Here is a 20,247-nt window from a genome sequence, read left to right as displayed (position 1 = left end):
CAAACATCTGTGTGCAGGGTTTCATGTGAACATATGTTTTCATTTCTTTTGGATAGATACTTGGATGTGGAGTTTCTAGGTCATATAATAACCCTATATTTAATCATTTGAGAAATTATTAGATCCTTTTCCCCAAAAGCTGTATCAGTTTTACATTTCTACCAGTAGCATATGGGGGTTCTAATTTCCCCATGTCTTTATCAACAATTTTGACTTTTTTATTCTAGCTATCCTTTTAGGTGTGAAGTGGTATCTTCTGGTTTTTATTTGCATTTCCCTAATGGTGAGTGATGTGGAGCTCTGGCCATTTGCTAGTTTTACTCCGTAAGTTTTGGCCGGGGAGAGGCAAGTCTGGCAGGTCTAGGAAGTACAGTCTGCAAGTCACTTTGGAAAATGAGGAGCCAGAAGATGCCACACACCTTCCATGTGGGGTGACATCTGAAACCAGCACCCTTTGTACTGCCCCCCCAGAGTCCCTCACTGAAGGTGCCCGTGGCCCCAGGTCCATACTGCAACTACTCAGTTAAAGAACAGCTTTATTGGTAACCTGACGGAACCAAGGTTACCTTGGTGGGGTCAGCCTGTAAGGCCTCATCCATGCAGGAAAACCAATCACACAATTCATGGGAGTTCCTGACAAGAGGTCAGATCTCCACTCCTAATCGTAAGAAAAATTCCAAATTTACAAATTTCCAAAAAAATTCCTGATTTCAGAGTGAACAAAAAGGTCAGAGGGTTATCAGTCCCCCTGCTTGTGGGGGCTCAGGAGGCTGGCTGAGTTGCTCAGTAACATCTGTGGGGCCGCGCAGACAAGATGGAAGCCAGGAAGGCCATGGGAAATCGCCCCAAGACAAGTTTCCAAGAAGGTTCACACTTGGGCAGGGCATGGAACCTGGCCCTGAGATTGCACTTTGGGTCTGATGGGGCCAAGTCCCCGAGCGGGCCTGGGTATCAGAGGACCCTGCCTGCTGGCCTCGGCATGTGGAGGCTCCATAGTCTGGGCTCAGCGACGCCGCCACAGCCTGTCCCATGTCTCAGCTCCTCAGTGCTGGGGCGTCCCCAGCTTCCTGACGGGATACAGGTACCACATCACCACCCCTGAGGGGTTGATGATCACTGTGAAGTTGGTTTTAGAGTGGAGGCCACTGATGACATCACCCGTGTAGACGTTCTGGGCCTGCAGTGGGAGGAGACATCAGCAAAACCACTATAAGAACAGCTGCACAGAGCCCCCCTCCGAGGGCAGGAAAGCCTGGACTTCGGCCTGTGGCGGGCTTCCGGGGTGCCCCAGAGAAGGGGGAGCACGGCACCTCCCATCACTTCTCCATTGGCAAAGTCAGCAGTTGCCCAAACACAGGCAGTGGCGAAAGCCCCAGCCCACGGACAACCGGAGGAATGTGCTGGCCAGGACAGACCAATAAGGGGACGTGTGCAGCTTCAGGGCACAGGCCTTAATTATACAGAGCAGCTCTGTTTGCAGAGCCTGAAAATACCAGTGCAGAGAAGGGTACAGCCACAGCCCTGCACACCTGCAGCTACCCCTCAGGTTCCTGCCAGAGGCCCCAGGGTCCAAGGCCTAGGGGAGGCCCTGTACAAGGCAGCAGCACCCCGGCAACGCCCTCCCAGGGAAACCTGCAGCCCTGCGGGTAGCAGGGTACTCACCTCATACGTGTGGGAGCTGTTGAAGTTGAGCTGGGCGAGGGAGGAGTGGTAGTGATACGGCATATCCGTCCGGCGGCTGAAGAAGACTAAGGCGCTGGCCGCGTTGGCCAGGGGCCGCATGAACACTTCAATGCGGGATTTCTCCTAGGCACACAAGGTGGCTACCGGCTGGCCTCCCTGCTCAGGCAGGCCCTGAAATCCCCTCCCCAGCCTTCCTTTGAGCTCTGGGTCTCCTTAGCCCACACTTTCATGTCATGCAGAAGTTTGGGGGATACCCGGGCCCTCCAGCACCCCAACTTACTCTTGCCTGACTCAACTGTGTGCCAGGCCCCATGCTAGAACACAGAGACAAATGCTGTATGAGGTCCTGTCTCGGAGAGGCAGGGTCAGGGGCGGGATAGACATGGGCAGCTGCTGGCACTGGAGTGGAGGCCACTGTCCAGGAAGGACGACGAACTCTGGCCTGAGTAGCCAGGAGGGTGAAGCCCCATCTTCCAGAAAGTCCCTGGGCCTGGTTCCACCATAAGCCCCTCCAGTAGGAATTAAGTTACCTCCTTTGGGCATCACCGACTCCGTACATGACTTCTATGAGTTGTATGGATTTCTTTTAACCAGAGAGGGGAGATCTGCGCAAACAGCACAAGCTTTGAGGCTCGACTGTTGGGAGTTAAGTACTACCGTACCATCTACCAATTCTGTGGCCTTGTGTTACTCAGACTCCTCAAGTCTCAGTTTCCTCATTTGTAAAATGGGGAAGGAGTATTCACCTTCTGAGAAAAGGTACCAGAACGCCCAGTGCACCATAGGTTCTCAGTAAACAGCCAGTGCTAGTGCTAGGAAGCCCTAGTTCTCTGCCAGACATCACCGACGTGTGCAGAAGTCTTATACTGCCAAATCGAGGGACCCCACTGTCCTGTGTGCACTTGTGGGATGATGTGTCCCTTCCCCAGATCCCATGAGCTCTGGCTTTGCTCTCACTCAGGCAAAGGGGCACCAGGGGGAAGGGGCAGATGGCTGGAGCAGCTCCCGGTAGAATCCTTGACTGAATGCAACCAGGAAGGAGGGCTGAGCAGATTTCAGAGGCCCAGCCCTCTGTGACCTCCGGCTTGCAGCCTTGTTCTCAGGGGAGCCCAGTCCCTCGGCCTCCCCTTCCCTCCCCCCACACCCCAGTACCTTGCGAATCCTGCGTCCTTGGATGCCCAAGGGATCCTGGTTGATTTTGATCATGAGTGGATTCTGCAGAATGTCCATGTTCTGGGCTGAGATGGTACGCAGGTCTGTGGACATGAAGAGGGGTGCTGCCAGCACCGTCCATAGTGCCATCTGGGCCCGGGCTTGCTCAAAGCTGAGGCCAAAGTTCCCTATGAGCAGCTGGGGTCAGAGAAGAGAGGAGCGGTCAGCTCTGTCCTCTCCAGGGAAGTGGGCACAGGGCCCAACCCTAAACACGTAGCCAAGGCAAGAGGAGATGGGGAGGACAGCCTGTGAACACCACTTCTCAGCCGCGTGGCCTTGGGGTGAGCCGCGCACTCTCCCTGTGAGCCTCAACTTTTTATTTCACCAAGAATACAGGGTGAGCATATGTCCTGGCCACAACACAGGTTGTTCAGATGATCCAGTGGGATCCCGCTGCCGAATGCGTTTAGACACTGGAACACCAAAGTCAAGCAATACAGTCGGAGTGGCAGCCGTAGGTAACCAGACCTGGACAGGGTCCCTGCTCCCTTTCCTAGCCATCCACCTGCCCTAGCCACAGGCGACAGGACCAAGGGGCCTTCCTGACCCCAGGACAACCAGTCCACAGACTGGACACAATAATGGCTAACGCAAGCAACATGCTTGGGTACTTAGTGATACCAACTGAACCCCCACTGGGTGTGCGCCAAACCGTGCCGAGCTTTTTAAAGAATCATTCGTTTCAACACTCAGAACAGCCCTATATGAGGTAGCTACTCTTCTCATTTTCCAACTGACAAAACTGAAGCACAGGAAAAATTAAGTCACTTTCCCAAGGCTGAGCGGGAACCAGAACTCCAAAGCAGGCCAATCTGTTTCTCCAGGCGTCTATCTGGTCTACGTAATAATAGTGTATACAATAATGTAATTATAATCATCATCACCGGTAGTAAATGCTTGTTGGCTAAATGAAGAGACAGCTATAAAGTCGTAAGATAAATTGCAAGACAATTTCGGTCATGGGGCTCTGAGGGAGGCACGAGGGGCCACCTCTGCCTGTCGAGGCTCTGCAGGCCATACCGGGGCACAGGGCAGGGCAGTCCAGGGAGGGAGTGGCCAGAGCGCGTGGACTCTTCGTGACCCTCACCCCCAGCGGAATACAGTCCCACAAGCGGCACTACAGACCGAGTTCTCAGGTTTCAAGAAACATCAGAACTGCCTGGGAAGATGGTTAACAATGGGCATTGCGAGGCCCTCTTCGAACATTCTGATCCAGAAGGTGGGGGTGGGGCCCTGGGAAAGAGAAGAACAAGCTCCCGTAGTGAGTCTACCGCAGCTGGTTCAAGGACATGTTTTAGAGACACTGATCTAGAACCCGGCGGTGAGCATCTAGGAAGACAGCACAGGGCAGTGGGGAACGGGTCTGTCGTGGCCATCCCCCCTCCATGCCGGTACCATGTCTGGGTCGTTCCAGTGCCCAGGGCCTGCCACCGGCTGCAGGATGTCCTGGTTGTCCACGAACCAGTCCAGGATGGAGAGCACGCTACTCCAGGAGTCCTGGATGTCGTCATAGTTGCGCCAGAGGTTGCAGATTTCTGCCAGCAGAGTGTAGTTCACCTGGATGTTGGGGGAAGGCGGAGTCCGGCACCACAGTCAGGCCCTGCTGCCTGGAGGCCCGCACGGGGGCTGAGGAGCCTCAGCAGGAGACATGGAGGGTGGGGGATGGGGATGGGGGCAGAGAACAGGCCCTGAGCCAGATCAGCATGAGGAAGGCCTCCCCTGCCCTCTCATGCCACCTGGGCCAAGCCCAGGGTATGGGCCCAGGCTGGTGTACCCATAACCCCCCCCACCCTTGTATTCTCTCAGTGAGTCCCACCACCTGCCGGCGCTCTCCGTCCGGTAAGCCGGTCTGATTCCACCCTTTCCAGGGTCCTAGGTGCTGAAGGGCCCCTGGGGAGGCTCAGCAGCACCCGCCTGGCCTCACCAGCCTTCTGGACCTCCTGGGACACTCAGTACCACTAGGATTCTGCCCACGTGCTGGGTGACGTGTGTCTGCCCATGACCTGCGGTTCCTATGCCTTGGACGCCCATCCCTTCAGTCCACCTCACAAGCGTCTCCTCTTCTCTAGACCCAGGGCTGGCTGAGGCCCCCCCAGGGCACTTACAATCCTCTCCTAGACCCACAAATCAGCACATGGGCAGCTGTGATGAGAGCAGCCCTGACTGCACAGGGGCGAGGAGGCTTGGCTATGGGGCGCGCTGCCAGGCAGGTGCACAGAAAGGCTTACCTTCGGGGGAAGACCCCCTTCGTAGGCTGGCCAACTGCAGGAGAAGGCGATGGGGCGGCCTGTGGCATTCAGGGCAGCTGCCATCTTGGGGTACCCTGGGGAAGCCCAACCCCCACACTTTAGGACTGAGGAGGCTCAGGAGAAAATCCGAGGCCTCAGCCCAAACCTCCCACCAAATGTGAGGAAACAGACTCAAAAGAGAGGCACTTCCTCTTTTGAGTCTCACTTCCTTGGTGGGGCATGGCGCCAAGCCATCTGTAGGAAGCCTGGGAGGCAGGAATCCCCCCAGCCTCTGGGTGCAGGGAATTGGGAAATGCTACCCCCTAGGGGCCATAGGGACACTCGAGCTCAAGCTCAGCCAGGTGGGCACCTGGGAGCTTTCCATGGCCGCCCCCCCAGCCCCCTGCTCCCCCCCCAGCCCCCACCAGCTCTTGGACCCACCCTTGGCCCGTTCCTTGGGGGTTGAAAAGCAGCCATCCAACTTCAGCATGTCCACCTTCCACGCGGCAAAGGTTTGAGCGTCTTGAACCACCTTGTCTAGTGTGGTGCCTGGGTAGCCCATACAGGTGAAGTTGCCCATGTCCTCGTAGATGCCCAGCTTCAGGCCCAGGGAGTGAGCCTGTGGAGGGTTGAGGACACTGTGGGCTCAGGCGGGGAGCCACCTCACAGGCACATCTGACCAGGCCTCATTATAAAACTATCAATGGCTCCCCACTGCCCAAAGGAAAGGGTCTCAGTGTGCTGGCCTGGCCTCTGCCAACCACAGTCCTCCTCCTCCCTCCAACACACACCTCCCATGGGCAGTTTCTGGCTTCTAGGCCTGGCTTCTGCCGCCCCTCTGCCCCGAATGCCACTTCACTTGTATCAGCTCAGGAACCGCCTCCTCTGGGGAATCTTTCTGAAATCCCAGGCTGGGTAAGATGCCTTTCCTGGCTCTTAGCCCGCCGCAGTGGGCCCAAGCGAGCTGTTCATTTATCTGCTTCCCCCACCAGACAGATTTTTCAAGCAGGGGCTGCAGAACTGAACCCTAAGTGAAGTGGTGGCAGCGGGGCCGCGAGCGGTCTGGACCCCCAGCTCTAGGGCAGGGCGGGGGTGGGGCTCACATAGTCAGCCAGGAAGGCAATGCCGTTGGGGAAGCGCTTGGGGTCGGGCACCAGGTTGCCTTTAGCGTCACGCCCACCAATCCAGCAGTCGTCGATGTTGAGGTATATGTAGCCTAGGTCCCGCCATCCATCCTGCGCCAGGTGGTCGGCCATCTCCATGAAGAGCCTCTCACTGGTGAGAGGCAGGGTGGGGGGCAGCTCGGTCACCCCCCACCCCCTTCTTCAGAGCTTTTCAGACTTCCCAGATAATCTGAGTGTGAATCCAGGCTGTGAGAACCGTAATCAGGGTGGAACGAAAGGAGTGGCTTGGCCCCCAGGCTTGCGCGACTGAGCCAGCTTTCACAATTATCTCCTTTCAGTGACCTCTGGGGCTGGGTCCACAACGATGTCCCTGACCCATCAGGGCTGACAGTCCCTACATGGGCCCCAAGCAGGTCACAGGCTGTCAGATATCCCAGAAGTCACCTCTGGCTGCATTCTCTCTGGGATGGGGCTCTCTGGCCCTGCCCTCCTTTCTAGCTGACCCTCCCCTCTCTGCCCCACTCTGCTGGGTCTTGGGCGAGGCTTGTGCGGTGGTGCGCCTTCCTCACCTGATGCAGTTCTTCGGGTCCTCGTTGCAGTTGGTGTTGCAGCGAAAGCGTTCCCAGGCCAGCCAGCCCATGGGTGGCTTCCGCAGGAGCCCATTCTCTAGCACCAGCACATGGGCCACCAGGGCCAGCAAGACCACTGCAGGGGGGGTCAGAAAGACGACTGTCAGCGGCTCCCATAGTAGCCCCAGGCCTCACGCCACTCCATTCATACCCTGTCCGGCCTGGCTGTTCAGCTCTGCGGAGGCCGCTGGCCTTCCCCTTAGTGGGGTCAATAAGGTAGAACTAGCTCTTCCTGCAACTGCTGGCTCCAGCAGTCACAGTGAGGGGGGCTCACGGTGCCTGGGGCAGGGTGGTGTGTTCCGGGCCTGAGTCTCCACTTGCTGTTGCCACAGCTGCTGTTGCTGGAATTTGTAAAAACTCACATCTGAGTTGGGATGTTGCCCAGCTCCCCCCATTTACACAGAACTTGACAGAACCCTGTAGTCAGACTCCAGGTCTCCTGACCCCCATCCATAGGTCTTTGCGCTCCACCACAGAACCCCCCCTCAAGAGGCCTCATAAGGGCTTCAGGGGTCAGCCAGGTTGGACCTGCACCTAGCCAGCTCAGCCGGGTGAACCCTTGCCCCCTCGGGCCTGTTTCCTTATCTGTAAGATGAAGTTACTGTAACTGACTTTACAAGGCTCTTCCCTGCCGTGTTGATAACACATAAAATAGGACTTCTGCACTTTGAGGGAGAGAGGACTGGAAAGGAAGAGGCTTCTTTGGAGAGTAACTGATTCCTGGGTGGGGAGCATCTCCTTTCTGGCCCAGTTCCCAAAACGAGAGGAACATGTCTCCCCACATACCCACATCAGGGAAGGAGGCCCTGAAACCGGAGGGCAGGAACTTCCTCCAGGTACCCCCTACCCCCAGCGGGTCACCTACCCTCCCCCAAACCACCCCCACGAGCTAGGTACCTGTCTTCAGCAACATTGCTCTGGACTCAGCGTCTCGGAACCTGACCAGATCTGCTCTGCTTTTACCAGCTTTATATGTTGGACTTCGGAAGCTAAGAAACGTTAGAAAAGCACTGGGGTCACTACTGCCTCGCTAGCTCTGCCGCCCTCAGCCTTGGGCGTGGATCCCCCACTCCGTCCCGAAGTCGCCCTCATTGCCCAACACCCCCGGCCCCCAGCCATCACGTCCCCGAGCTTGGGGATGCCTCAGAAATACTAACCAAGGCGTGTCAGACGATAGACCCCACCCTCTCTGTAGTGCTGGGAACCCCGAGCGCCCACGGGCGGCCCTCCGCCGGGCCGGGGCCACAAAAAGACAGCGATCCCCTCTGGGACGCCCGGGAAGAACCGAGGCGTCGGGCTGGGACCAGGCTTCGGACTCCCACCGGGTCTGGGGTGCCCCCCCGCCCCCAAGGACCGCAGCCCAACAGCCCCAGAGCGGGGATCCTCCCCCAGAGTGCCCCGCTCACGGAACTCACCCCGCAGACGCCCCCAGAACGCCGCCCGTTTCTGCCTCTGGGGCAGCCGACTGCTGCTGTAATCCGATTCGCCTGCTGCGTTCCAGAGGGGGCGGAGCCTGGCGGTGGCACGCCTTCCCCGGCGGAACCTATCAGAATCCCCCTAGCAACGTCGCGTCCCGCCCGCTGTGAGCCCAATAAGCCCGCCCCCGAGCCTCCCCAGGCCCCGCCCCCCTCGAGCTCGGGCTCTGAGCCCATCCCCGGCGGAGCGGGTTGAAGGACTGGCTGACCTGGCTCCCTCGGCTCCCGCAGAAGGTAGTCGTTTCACCTCTGCAGGGTCCCTGAAGGCAAGCATAGTGCCCGGCGCAGTGTACACGTTTAATAAATAGTACGGCGTGAATATCTGCGTTATTAAAAGGAAGTGAGGAGATGCCATGAAGCACGACCTTCAAAGTAAGCCACTCAAAAACGGTAGTCGAAGATGGAAAGGCATTTACGAGAAAGATGGGTGGGGGAAAGCAAATCAGGTGTAGGGCACTGCTTTTTGCAAAGCCAGGAGGCTCTCCTCCCCTACCTGACACTCCGGGCCAGCCACCGGTTGTACTGACCCAGGCACGCATTCTGCATATTTCTTCTCTTTCATTCATCAAATATTTACTGAGCGACTACTAGGTAGGTGCCAAACACTTTATTCTCGGCACCTTCACTTGGATGGTCACTGGGCATCTCAAACATAACCGGCCCCAAACCGAACACCCCAAACGGAACATTTCTCGGGTAATGGCAACTCTCCTTCCATATGCTCAAGCCAAAACCTTTGAGTCCTCTTTGCCACCACTCTCCCTCACTCCCCATATCCAGTCTTTTGGCAAACCCTGTTGCCCTCTGCCGTCCAAACCCACCTCATTACTCTCCCGGCAACCATCACATCTTGCCTGGATCATTAGTTGCAGCATCCTCGTCAACCCGTCGGCTTCCACCTGCACTCACTCTCTCCACAGCAGCCAGAGTACTCCCACAAAACACGAGCTCAGTCGGGGCACCTGGGCGGCTCAGTAGGTTAAAGCCTCCCACTCTTGACTTCCGCTCAGGTCATGATCTGAGAGCTGTGAGATAGAGCCCAGGGTTGGCCTCCTGCTGAGCCTGCTTGAGATTCTCTCTCTCCTTCTCCCTCTGCTTGCTTGAGTGCTCTCTCTCTCTCTCTCTAAAAAAATAAATAGAAAATAAAATATAACACAGATCATGCTTTGCTCCACCCTGTGATGGCCGTTCATCCCAGTCTAGAGACTCACAGATTTACAAAGCCCCACCCACACGTTCTGACCCCCTCTCCCACTGCTCTCCCCCTCCTCCCTGACTCCTGGCCACACCGTCCTCCTTACAGTTCCTCAAACACACAACAGGTCTCCGAGTCCTTGCACTAGCTGTTCCCCCTGCCTGGAACGCTCTTCCTCCAGATTTTGGCATGACTGGCTCCTTTATTTCCTTCCAGTGTATCTCAAAGGCCACCTTCTCAATGAGGCCTACCTTGACCTTCCCATTTGAAATTGCGATCTCTACTTTAGCAGTTCCCAAGTTCCCTGGCCCTCCTATATTTTCCGTACCCCGTATTCCCGTCTAACACATTTATTATGGTTTCTATTATTAAATGAATTAAATTTAGTAGAAGAGACAGATAACAAGAAACGAAAGCGTGAATACAGGGGAGTTTCTATCGTGGCCAGTGAAAATACAACTCAGGGATGTGATAAGAGACTTGAGGGTAGGATACTTTCCATCGCCTGGTCAGGGAGGGGACATCTGAGCAGAGACCTAATTGATGTGAAGGAGCCCCGAGACGTTAGAGACGAGGGGTAGGGACAAGAAGAACATACTCTAGGCTGCAGGAAAGTGTAAAGGCTAGAGCTCCGAGCCCAGAACCACCAAGTTCATGGGCAGATACGCCGACCTCGCTGGCTTCCAGCCTCTGGTGTGTGGCTGAGCCCTCCTGAGACCTTCACTACAGTCCAAGAGACCGACCCCAGGGTGGGCGGCAGGCCGCTGGCAGTGGCGGAAGCAGAAATGGATAAGCCCCAGAAACAGAGATTCGAGAATTTCAGGGGCCGGGTGGAGTCGCCAGGAAGCTCGCCCGGACCTCGCGGGCTGCATAGGAGCCCGCCCAGAGGAGGCGCCGGGCCGAAGCCGTCCCAGGCTTGGCTCTGTGGGGAAAGTGGGCCGGGCGGGATGAGGGGGCTGGAGAGGGGGAGAGAAGGGCTCCGAGTTCTCCCGGCAGTGGGCTGGGTCCGAGGCCCGCGGACTGCCTGCGGTGGGGCCCTGGGTTCGAGGTCGCCCGCCGCTGACCAGCTCTGTCCGGGGCTCTGGGGCCTCAGTTTCCCCCCCCCCCCGCCCCGCATGGATCAGGGGCGGCTTCGCGGACCGCCCGGTGAGCCGCGGGAGGGGAGGGGCGCGGGGGGTAACTCGAGCCGCCCGGAAGGGGTCTCCCGGCGCCCGCAGCCACGTTCCGGTCCTGGCGGAGGCGCGGGGTCCGGAGCCGGGGTCGCCCCGAGCCGCAGGCGCAGCGCACCCCGCGGGACGCCCTCCCGAGCGGCGTCGCGCCCGGCGGCGCGGAGGTGAGCGGGCCCGGCGGACTCTGGAGGCGGCGGCCCCGGGAAGGCGTGGGCCGCGGAGACGTGGCTGGGCAGCCCCACTGCGCGGACCGGGAGACTGAGGCGGCCGCCGCGGCTCTGCGGCGCTCGGCCGGGGGCTCCCGCGGGGGCCACCGCTGTTTTCGGGCGGTGGCGGGTCCGGGGCAACCCGGTGGCCCCAGGCCGCTGGGTCCCAGGCCCCAGCCCGCCCAGCTCCTCTAACAAAAAGAATCAGGAGACACGGGTGTACCGGCCCCTCGCGGGCTGTGCGGTCCGCGTCCCGCACCCAGGCTCGCGGCGGGAGCCGGAGCACTGTCCCGCGGGCCCGGGGGTCCCCTTTCCGTGACCTGGTGCCGTGCCGGGAGGACCTCAGTGAGCCCCCGCCTCCCGCGACCCGCCACTGGCATGGCCCCGCCCCCGAAGGCCCGGCCTGTTTCTCTCCCCAAGCCTTATCGGGACTGGTCCTTAACGTGACTTCTTACTTACTTAATTTTCCCATTCATTTATTATTTATCTTTGTTTACAATGTCTCCCCGCTGGAATGCAGGCTCCAGGAGGGACGGATTGCTTTGTCCACTGCTGTCTTCTTGGTTATTTCAGTACTTTCTGAAGTCCTCATCTTGATGGGCTTTTTATGGGAGGCTAGGAGGGCAGCCAAGCCGAGTCCCGCCCAGAAGAGTCAGTCCTGCGCTAGACGTTCTGGGGCTGGGGAGAGTGCGGTAAACAAGGAGACCATTGTGGGGGGAAGGAAAAGAAAGCAGAAGTGGGGGGCTACTGGTTGGGTCAGCCTGTGCTCAGGAGCCCTTTAGAAACAGTGATCAGGGCAGGCCTCACAGATCAGGTGACCTCAGCTGGCAGATAAACCCTGAGACTGCTAAAAGGGCAAAGCAGGAAGCTGAAGACACCTAACTCTGACCTTGACTTTGGGTGTAGGGGACTGAGCTCTGCAAAGTGATGGTTAATTGCTCTCAGGTGCCTGGTCTGGGTGGGCGGGAAGGTAGGGAGATTATCAGGGGTCAGGGGAGGCTTCCTGGAGGAGGTGGTGGTTTTACTGGGCCTATAAGACTGAGTAGGAGTTCTCATCCTTTAGGATGCTGTGATGGGGTTTGACAATTGTTTTGCAGGTGCCCTAGGAACAACATAGTCAAAGGGTTAAGCCGAGAGGCTGGACGCAAGGCCCCCGCCCTCTTGCTGTGAGCTCTGCTGGTAAGTGGGTCCCTGCGGAGACTCGCCCCTGGAAGGCATGAGGGAATCAGGAGACCAAGCTCTGCTTCTCACTGGTCATGCGGGCTTGGGCAGTTCATCTTTGCTGCTCTGGGCATCCGTTTTTCATGAGTCAGGAGGATAGTTGGATTGGGTGCCCCTTAGGATCCGTGGGGCACCCGCATTCAGGAGGGATTGGGCCGGGGTTCGGGTTGGGGTTGGTCCTACCCAGCCACACCCTGTGTTTGTACCACACTCATATACTGAGCAGGTCCCCATGTAAGCCTCCCCCCAAGCCCCCACCCCTGCCAGTGGAGGAATGGGGCCTGGCTTGCCCCACCCTGCCTTCATCTGGCCCCGAAGGCCACAGATTCTTAACTAAAGGATAACTGCCATTAACCAAGGAGAGGCTGGCGGGGGCCCAGGAGGGTCATAGAAACCTTGGAGGTTTGGCTTCAGGGTTGGAGCTAAGGGACCCCTGGATTAAGGGATGGTTCAAGCAGTGATTTCTATGGGTTCAGGGTCCATTTCAGCTCAGCTTGATGCTTTTTTCTTTGGAGTTTAAAAAGCTGTTTCAAACCTCTCCTTACCTCCTGGTCTGGGACAGTCACATTATCCTTCTCTCTGAGTCCTCTGCTGTCCAGTTTTTTGCATGCCCCTCACAACCACCCTTTGCGAGAAAAGGCAGGGACACAAGCCCATTTCACAGATGGGGACCCTGAGAGCCTGAGGGTATACAGCAAGTGAGTAGAGGCCACAGGGCAGGGGCCCAGGGGTCCTCCAGAGCCAGCGTTCTTTTCCCAGCAGGGGCAGAGAGGCTGCCTTCCGCTCTGACCGGTGGCCACCCATCTCCCCTCACAGTTCTTAGGGGAGCCATGAAGCTGAATGAGAGGAGCGTGGCCCACTACGCGTTGAGCGACTCTCCGGCCGACCATACGGGCTTTCTGCGCACCTGGGGCGGGCCAGGGACTGCACCGACCCCCAGTGGCACCGGCCGGAGGTGCTGGTTTGTCCTCAAAGGCAACCTGCTGTTCTCCTTTGAGAGTCGTGAGAGCCGGGCCCCGCTGAGCCTGGTGGTGCTAGAGGGCTGCACGGTGGAGCTGGCTGAGGCTCCCGTGTCCGAGGAGTTCGCCTTCGCCATCTGCTTCGACGCCCCTGGTGTGCGCCCACACCTGCTGGCGGCCGATGGGCCCGCGGCGCAGGAGGCCTGGGTGAAGGCCCTGTCCAGGGCCAGCTTTAGCTACATGCGCTTGGTGGTGCGCGAGCTGGAGAGCCAGCTGCGCGAGGCCCGCCACAGCCTGGCCTTGCATCGCCGCTCATCCTGGAAGGCCACTGGCAGCCACTGTAAGCCCCAGGCTCCTGACCGCCGGTCTCCAGGCCTGGAAAACGGTTACTCCCACTCCAAGGATTGCAGCCCCGTGGACTTGGTTGAAGAAAGGGGCAGCAAGCCAGCGGGGCAGGGCTTGGCTGAGTGGCAGGGCCCGGCCAGCCTCTACCTGGACGGGAGGCAGAGCCCCGCATTCCCTGAGACCTCCTACTTTTCTACCCTGCACAACTGGTACGGCCAGGAGATCATGGAGCTGAGGCAGAGGTGGCTGTGGAGGGTCTGGGGGAGCCGGCCAGCTCAGGAGAAACAGGATGGGCCCTGAGCCTCAGCCCTTGGGGGTTCTGCCTTTATCCTGCAGGTCAGGATTCAGTGTTTATTCGGTTTCAAGTTGCTTTTTTTTTTTTGAGAGGGTTCTTTCCTTCCTGCTTTTTAGTCCTTCTCCAGGTTCCAGATCCACCCTTGTGCCTGGACGGGACTGAGGAATCATTCCTTCCAGCACCTTTATTTCCTGAGGCCCAGAGAGGAAGGGGGCTTGCTTGGTAGCCATGGAGCCTGACCAAGTCTCCTGCCGTTCTGCTGGACTGCCGCTCTGGCAGGGGACACTAGTCAAATGGTGGAAATGGGGAATATTATGTGGCCATAGAATGCTACCTACACACCAGACTCTACAACCACAACTTCCTACACAGGGAGCCTTGTGTACATTTAAATACCAGAAGTTGGATGAAGCGTTGGCTTGGGGAGCCGACAGGATCAGGGAAAGTAGGTTTATTGCCATAGGGGTTTCTGGGGCCGGTGCTTCCTGAGAGGTGGGGCACAGGACCGCTCCCCCTCTGCAGTTTGGGTGGGGCCCTTTGGAGGGAGAGGGCCTTCAGCCAGCAAAAGGGGATTGATTTTGCTCAGAAAGTGTCGGGGCCATCAGCTTCTCTCCCTGGCTGCCCTGTCTAGAGATGGTGCTGGTCATGGCCCCAGGAAGGACTGGTGGCAGAAATCCTTCCTGTGTTCTGCCCTGAGCAGCTGGCTCTGGGAGCTGCCAGGTGGGAAGCTAAAGGAGTGGGGAGGCACATGGGGCTCCCTGGGGAAGCCAGGCTGTTATTTTGGTTCTCAGTCCGGGACATTCTAGAAGCTTGGAAGCAGGATTCCCAGCAAGCACCTTGTGATAAACTCTTTTCTCCTAACTGTGCTAAGAGCCACACCCGATCCCGAACCTGGCCTGAGAACTCATTGACAGTCCCGCTGGTCAGCCAGTGCGCATCTGCCAAGACCCTGTCTTTGCTACTCTCAGCAGCTCGGTGCCAAGTGTTTTCTCTATTGTTGAGGGAGGCAAAGTGACTGGAGAGAGCCAGCAGCCAGACCCGCCTGAGCCCCAGGGTGTGGTCGCAGCGGCTGGATGGGAGATCGCGAGGCGGTCAAGACATCCCCCCTCTGCCTGCGCGCAATCGGCCCCTTCTTAGCCTCTCGAGCCCTTACTAGGGCCTTGGGTACACTGCCCGCGGCCCCAGTAGGTCTAGAGGCTTCCGCTCAGCCCAAGACCAGGACGCCGGGAGGCCACCAGGGTCCGGAACGCGTTCCTGCGGGCTTGTTCCCAGAAGAGGGGCTGGAGGAGCCCTCGGCCCACTGCGCCTTGTTTTATACACAGACACTACAGGCTTTTGTTATCGTTCTTACGGTCACAGTGTTTTTTATACGAGTAAAACACTTAGTTTTTATTACTCACTTCGGTTCCTCGAGTTTATTTCAACAGTCACTTGCCCAGGTCGTGCGAAAGCTCGCACTTCCCCTTCCGATGTTTCCACTTCTCTCTGTAGCGTGCACCTTGGCAAGACACAGAATTCCACAATCATCCGGGGAGTACAACTAACGGGTATGAATCGTATTTTTTAAATGTTAAAAAGGAAAATACGACTGTCTGAGGGTCGATGAAAGTGACTTCCCTTCCCAACGGTCATCTGCTCTGCCCAGCCCCGGCGCGGCAGGGTGAGCGAACAAGGGCGGAAGAGAAAAGGTTCCACCAGGCCAGCTCGCAGGACGAGCCCGCCCGCCAGGCCCGGAACTAGGCGGCTACGGGGCGTTGACCCCTCCTCGTGACGTCACCACGTCGGGCGCGTGACAAACGCCTCTTTCGCAGGGCAACAGGAACTAGGCTGGGTCTCGCGTCTGATCCCAAAAGCCTCGCGAGGGTTGGGGCGGTGCTCTCCCGGAGGGCGTCACAGCGGCGGGGCGTGGGGTCCGGGTGCCGGGCTAGGGGCGGAGCTGGGAGATGGCGTCCGGAGGGGTTCGCTGGCTGGCATTGGCATCCTTGCGATCCGGAGCTTTCCGGAGCGGGCCGAGCTTGAAAGATGGTGGTGATGTCTCCGCCGGAGGAGGTGGCGCAGGTCGGAGCCTGGTACCGTCGAGGTCAGTCATCGTTACTCGCAGCGGCGCCATTTTGCCCAAACCGGTGAAAGTGAGTGTCTGCCTGGAGGCGGGGCGAAGGGGCTGCGGCCAATCATTATGGGGAGTGTGCGCGGGTCGACGCTGACTGATAGGAGCAAAGGCCAATCATACGACCGCCTTAGACCGGAAGATGGATCAAGGACAAAGTTTAGCGATGATGCGCTGCTAATTTTGACAGGTGGGAGGAAATGGGTCAGATCCCGGTGTTGTTGGGCGCACCGAGACAGAGGATGGGGGGCGAGAGCTGAGAAGGACTGCACCCTGCACTAGCTCGTCGTGGTGAGCTAGCAGGGAGCGTGGTGCCCTAGTTCTCCAGGCCAGAAGACTCGGCTGTGTGTGTCCGGTGTAGACAAGTCACGCAACCACTCCGTTCTTGTCCACCTCGCAGTTGATGAGATGGAATAAAGAGTTGTGAAAGGGCTTTTAGATAAAGGGTACGTGGGACAGAACTTCTGTTTTTATAAGTTTTGACTTAGTACTTAATTCACGTGATTTGCTGTTCTGAGAGGTGGGCAGGGAGTTACTACGATCACTGTTTCCACGGATGAAGTCGGGCCAAAGCAGTGAAGCCCTGAGGCTCCAAAGCTAGCAGCGAGTTGGGTCCTGGAATCCAGGTTTCTGGCTGGTACAACCCCACCCCCCAACCAGGTCCTTTTTTTCCCACTGCTGAATGCTGTCGTCTGCCCGAGTACTTTTTTTTTTTTTTTTTCTTCTAAGTAAAATGGAAACAGCCCCTTACAACAAACAAGTTTGCTTTTTGACTCCAGGGCGGTGTGGGAGTTAGAAAACAGAAATTCTCCTACAGTTCGTATGGCCAGTACTAGCTTGCACAGACAGGTGAGTTCAGGACTGTTTTGTGGCAGGAAGCAGGGTCCATTATTGGGGAAGAGCTGCCTTATAAAAAGGCACAGCTGGAAAAAAGTCTGAAACTCCGTAAGAAAATATGAGAGGAGGGGCGCCTGGGTGGCTCAGTGGGTTAAGCCGCTGCCTTCGGCTCAGGTCATGATCTCAGGGTCCTGGGATCGAGTCCTGCATCGGGCTCTCTGCGCAGCGGGGAGCCTGCTTCCCTCTCTCTCTCTGCCTGCCTCTGTCTACTGTGATATCTCTGTCAAATAAATTAAAAAAAAAAAATGAGAGGATATGTTGAAATTCCATGGAAACGCCCCTAGTCCATCTACACAGCTAGTCTTTTATGGTAAAGACATGCTCATTTTTCAAAACATGGTTGTTTTTGAGATTTAATGTGAAATTAAACTGGGGAATCTGTTAAAGAACTGTACAAAGTATCCTTCCACTGTACATGCACCACTAATTTTTAGATGTCTAGAATGAATGCCTTGTACTTTTCTTTCTGGTAGCCACATTGATGGCCATAAAATAACCTTCTTTTTCTTTTTTCTTGTTCTGCATGTTTCCAAAATCAAGTAGTTGTGTATTATGGGTCCTGGGGTTCAAAGGAGTGTCCCTTAGGGGCCAAGCCTTCTGTGGTCCCACAGAGTGGGCTCTGGAGCTCACAGCCACCACTCTGACCCCCTGCAGATGTCCTTCGGCCTTCTCCGTGTGTTCTCCATCGTGATCCCCTTTCTCTACGTGGGGACGCTCATTAGCAAGAACTTTGCTGCTCTACTTGAGGAGCACGACATTTTTGTCCCAGAGGATGATGACGACGATGACTAACAGGTAAGACTTCCTTTTCTCCTACGTGGACCAGGAACAGGAAGTGGGTGGGGCATCTGAACTCTGATACAGTTTGCGCTGGTAGCAGTTTCTGGTCCCTTGAAGCAGAAGTGCAGACCTTTAATAAATTGATTGACTTCGCTGTTTTTATTTTGCCTTTGCTCTGTGTTGATGAGGAGATCTTACTGATTTAAAAATTCACCTGAATGGGATAGGGCACCTGGATGGCTCAGTCGGTCAAGCATCTGCCTTAGGCTCTGGTCATGATCTCAGGGTCCCAGGACTGAGCCCTATGTTGGGCTCCTTGCTCAGTGGGGAGTCTGCTTCTCCCTCTCCCTCTCCCCCCTGCTTGTGCTCTCTCTAAGTAAAATCTTTAAAAAAGAAAATTAACTAGGATCTCCTCCAACTGGGTTGATCCCAACCAGTCTTTCTGTCTTTTATATACCTTTGTTCTCTCAACCCACAAGTTTCTTAACAATTTAATGCCTTACACATGTACCCCAAACAGCTTCATTCTCCGCATTGAAATTTAGAAACTGCAGGTCTTGACCGTGGTCAGCAAGGTTACCACACTCTCTGCCTGTTCCATTCAGCTCTCTGGTGTTGGCTCCCACGCTTGAATATCTGCTGCTTGGCTGCCCTTCTGTTGTAGCTAAGGACAGTTCTGGCTCCATAGTCTGACAGTCAAGCGTGCCGTGACCTGGTCACACCAGTTATTCAAGCCTCATCTTCCATATTCCCAACCACTCACCTATCCTCAATATTCACTGTTTCTTGAATTACCCACATGCTTTCCTGCTCCCAAGCAGAGGCTCACTCTTCCTTCCAGTTGGAAGGGTATTTCGCACTAGTCCTTAAGATTTTTTTTTTTTTTATTAATTTGAGAGAGACAGACAGCACAAGGAGAAGGAGAAGCAAACTCCCTGCTGAGCAGGGAGCCTGATGCAGGGCTCAATCCCAGGACCTGAAGATCATGACCCGAGCCAAAGACACATGCCTAACTACTGAGCCACCCCGGCGCCCCTGTTTCTCACTACTCTTGCCTCCTCCAATTCTTCATTGTCGTTGATGAAGTCTTCCCTCATTCTTCCATTTGAAAGTGACTGTTGTGAGGCGCCTGGGTGGCTCAGTGTGTTAAAGCCTCTGACTTTGGCTCAGGTCATGACCCTAGGGTCCTGGGATCAAGCCCTGCATCGCATCAGGCTCTCTGCTCAGCAGGGAGCCTGCTTCCTCCTCTCTCTGCCTGCCTCTCTGCCTACTTGTGATCTCTCTGTCGGATAAATAAATAAAATCTTAAAGAAAAATGTCTTCAAAAAAAAAAAAAAAAAAAAGGGAGGGACTGCTGTGCCCTCTGACTGACCAGTATGTCTTATGACAGTATTACATGCTTAAGCACACAGGCACACCCCCAAATTCTACTAGACTAAGAGTTTCTTGCTGGCAAGGAACACTTTTCTTTTTTTTTAAAGTAAGCTCTACACCCAGTGTCGGGCCTGAACGCACGATCCCAAGATCAAGAGTCACACGTTCCACCAACTGAGCCAGCCAAATGCTCCTGGAAGTGTGTTTTTTATACCTATGGGTCCCCAGTACCTGGTCTCTGATGAATGTTCATTAAATGTGTGCGTGAAGAAACAAACGGTCTTGCCCCTCCTTGTTTGGTAGAACCTCTCTGGAATGCTTTTCGGTGTGTGGCCAGAAGGCTGCTCTGTGCCCAGTTCACTGCTGCTTTGCTTTCTTACAGGACATGGAGGAAGTACAGAAAGGAGACAGCCCTAACTTAATTATGATGTGGTGATGCTCACAGCCTCTCCTCCTGCCCTGTCGGAAGGGCGCAGGGAAAGCCCTCAGCCTCCCAGCTCCAGTGAAGCCTCCTGCATCGTCTGTGACCGCAGCCCAGATCCCCAGGCCCTGGGACGTTCCCACACATGTGCTGTCCGCTGAGCACAATCAGCTTATGAATAAACACGCTAAACATCAGCTCGGTATGACTGAGTGGTGGCTGGACTGTCCCCGCAGGAGTGACCCCAGCTGCAGTTTCTTGTCCCCGCCATCCTTTCTCTGGCAGCTGGATGGTAACAGGCCTTTGATTTACAGCGCAAGATTTCCAGGCCCCCCACCCCGCCCCCGGATCCACAAAGGTCATTACAGGCAACTGGGACCTATTTTCATTATGTACAAAAGCCAAACAGAAACTTTACCCTCAGTAAAGATGCACAGGATAACTAAAGCCTTGAGCTTTTTCGCGTTGAGGAACGCTGGCGAGTTGTCACAGGCCAGTCATAAGCTGTGACCGTTTACAACTCTTTGAGAAACATCGTTATTAGAATGAATCTTTCAACACTTGGCTTCCTTACATGAAAAGATAGTAAAGGGGTTGGTGGTGCAGAAGAATCTGGGAACACTCAGGGTGACTACCTGCCGAACCCCTCTCTCCGGCACTTAGACTGGCCGGGGGAGAAGCATTGAGAGCAGAGATGAGTTCTTTAACGTGTGTTGACATTTATTCTGTCGCTGGAGCTGTAACCCAGTTTAGAAGAGTAGAAATACTTCTGCTCCGTGTGCACTGAACAGTGTTCCTAGCCGAGTGCCCAGTGGGGAAGGAAGTTAATTTCACTTTCAGGACTGCTGCTCGTTGCACGGAGACAGGTGAGGCCTCGTCAGAACGCAGGGGAGAACAGCCCGGCTTGGGTGCCTGACTTCTGCACCT

At 56.2% G+C, this 20,247-nt stretch overlaps 3 protein-coding genes across 4 annotated transcripts; 2 read left to right on the top strand and 1 right to left on the bottom strand.

The window, feature by feature from the left end:
- Window positions 1-519: 519 nt before the first annotated feature.
- On the bottom strand, window positions 520-8,344 carry NAGA (alpha-N-acetylgalactosaminidase). 2 transcript variants are annotated; one of them, XM_032882861.1, is made up of 10 exons: window positions 8,292-8,344; window positions 7,774-7,865; window positions 6,817-6,952; window positions 6,227-6,398; window positions 5,565-5,742; window positions 5,124-5,218; window positions 4,291-4,452; window positions 2,836-3,033; window positions 1,663-1,806; window positions 520-1,177 (listed from the first exon to the last, which is right to left on the bottom strand). In XM_032882861.1, exons 2-10 carry the CDS (start codon window positions 7,787-7,789, stop codon window positions 1,043-1,045), a joined length of 1,236 nt encoding a protein of 411 aa, XP_032738752.1. In that variant the 5' UTR covers window positions 7,790-7,865; window positions 8,292-8,344; the 3' UTR covers window positions 520-1,042. The 2 variants fall into 2 exon arrangements, with proteins under 2 accessions (XP_032738752.1, XP_032738753.1); XM_032882862.1 differs by having other exon boundaries at window positions 7,774-7,856; window positions 8,292-8,309.
- A 3,462-nt stretch (window positions 8,345-11,806) lies between these two features.
- On the top strand, window positions 11,807-14,172 carry PHETA2 (PH domain containing endocytic trafficking adaptor 2). Its single transcript, XM_032882859.1, has 2 exons — window positions 11,807-12,100; window positions 12,959-14,172. Exon 2 carries the CDS (start codon window positions 12,973-12,975, stop codon window positions 13,744-13,746), a length of 774 nt encoding a protein of 257 aa, XP_032738750.1. The 5' UTR covers window positions 11,807-12,100; window positions 12,959-12,972; the 3' UTR covers window positions 13,747-14,172.
- A 1,452-nt stretch (window positions 14,173-15,624) lies between these two features.
- SMDT1 (single-pass membrane protein with aspartate rich tail 1) lies at window positions 15,625-19,517 on the top strand. Its single transcript, XM_032882860.1, has 3 exons — window positions 15,625-15,870; window positions 17,400-17,540; window positions 19,282-19,517. The coding sequence occupies exons 1-2, from the start codon at window positions 15,685-15,687 to the stop codon at window positions 17,535-17,537; spliced, it is 324 nt and encodes a 107-aa protein (XP_032738751.1). The 5' UTR covers window positions 15,625-15,684; the 3' UTR covers window positions 17,538-17,540; window positions 19,282-19,517.
- Window positions 19,518-20,247: the final 730 nt, after the last annotated feature.

The sequence above is a fragment of the Lontra canadensis genome, unplaced genomic scaffold, assembly GCF_010015895.1.
Source record: "Lontra canadensis isolate GAN:19392208 unplaced genomic scaffold, GSC_riverotter_1.0 scaffold84, whole genome shotgun sequence".
NCBI classification, from domain to species: Eukaryota; Metazoa; Chordata; class Mammalia; order Carnivora; family Mustelidae; genus Lontra; species Lontra canadensis.
This window is presented reverse-complemented; position numbering and strand designations above follow the sequence as displayed.

Coding starts and splice junctions, on each gene's coding strand:
- NAGA (XM_032882861.1), bottom strand. Junction 3,034..4,290: donor ACTGGAACGACCCAGACATG/GTACCGGCATGG, acceptor CTCTGACCCCAG/CTGCTCATAGGGAACTTTGG. Junction 1,178..1,662: donor ACAGCTCCCACACGTATGAG/GTGAGTACCCTG, acceptor CTCCCACTGCAG/GCCCAGAACGTCTACACGGG.
- PHETA2 (XM_032882859.1), top strand. CDS start 12,973: ATGAAGCTGAATGAGAGGAGCGTGGCCCACTACGCGTTGAGCGACTCT.
- SMDT1 (XM_032882860.1), top strand. CDS start 15,685: ATGGCGTCCGGAGGGGTTCGCTGGCTGGCATTGGCATCCTTGCGATCC. Junction 15,871..17,399: donor TTTTGCCCAAACCGGTGAAA/GTGAGTGTCTGC, acceptor GACCCCCTGCAG/ATGTCCTTCGGCCTTCTCCG.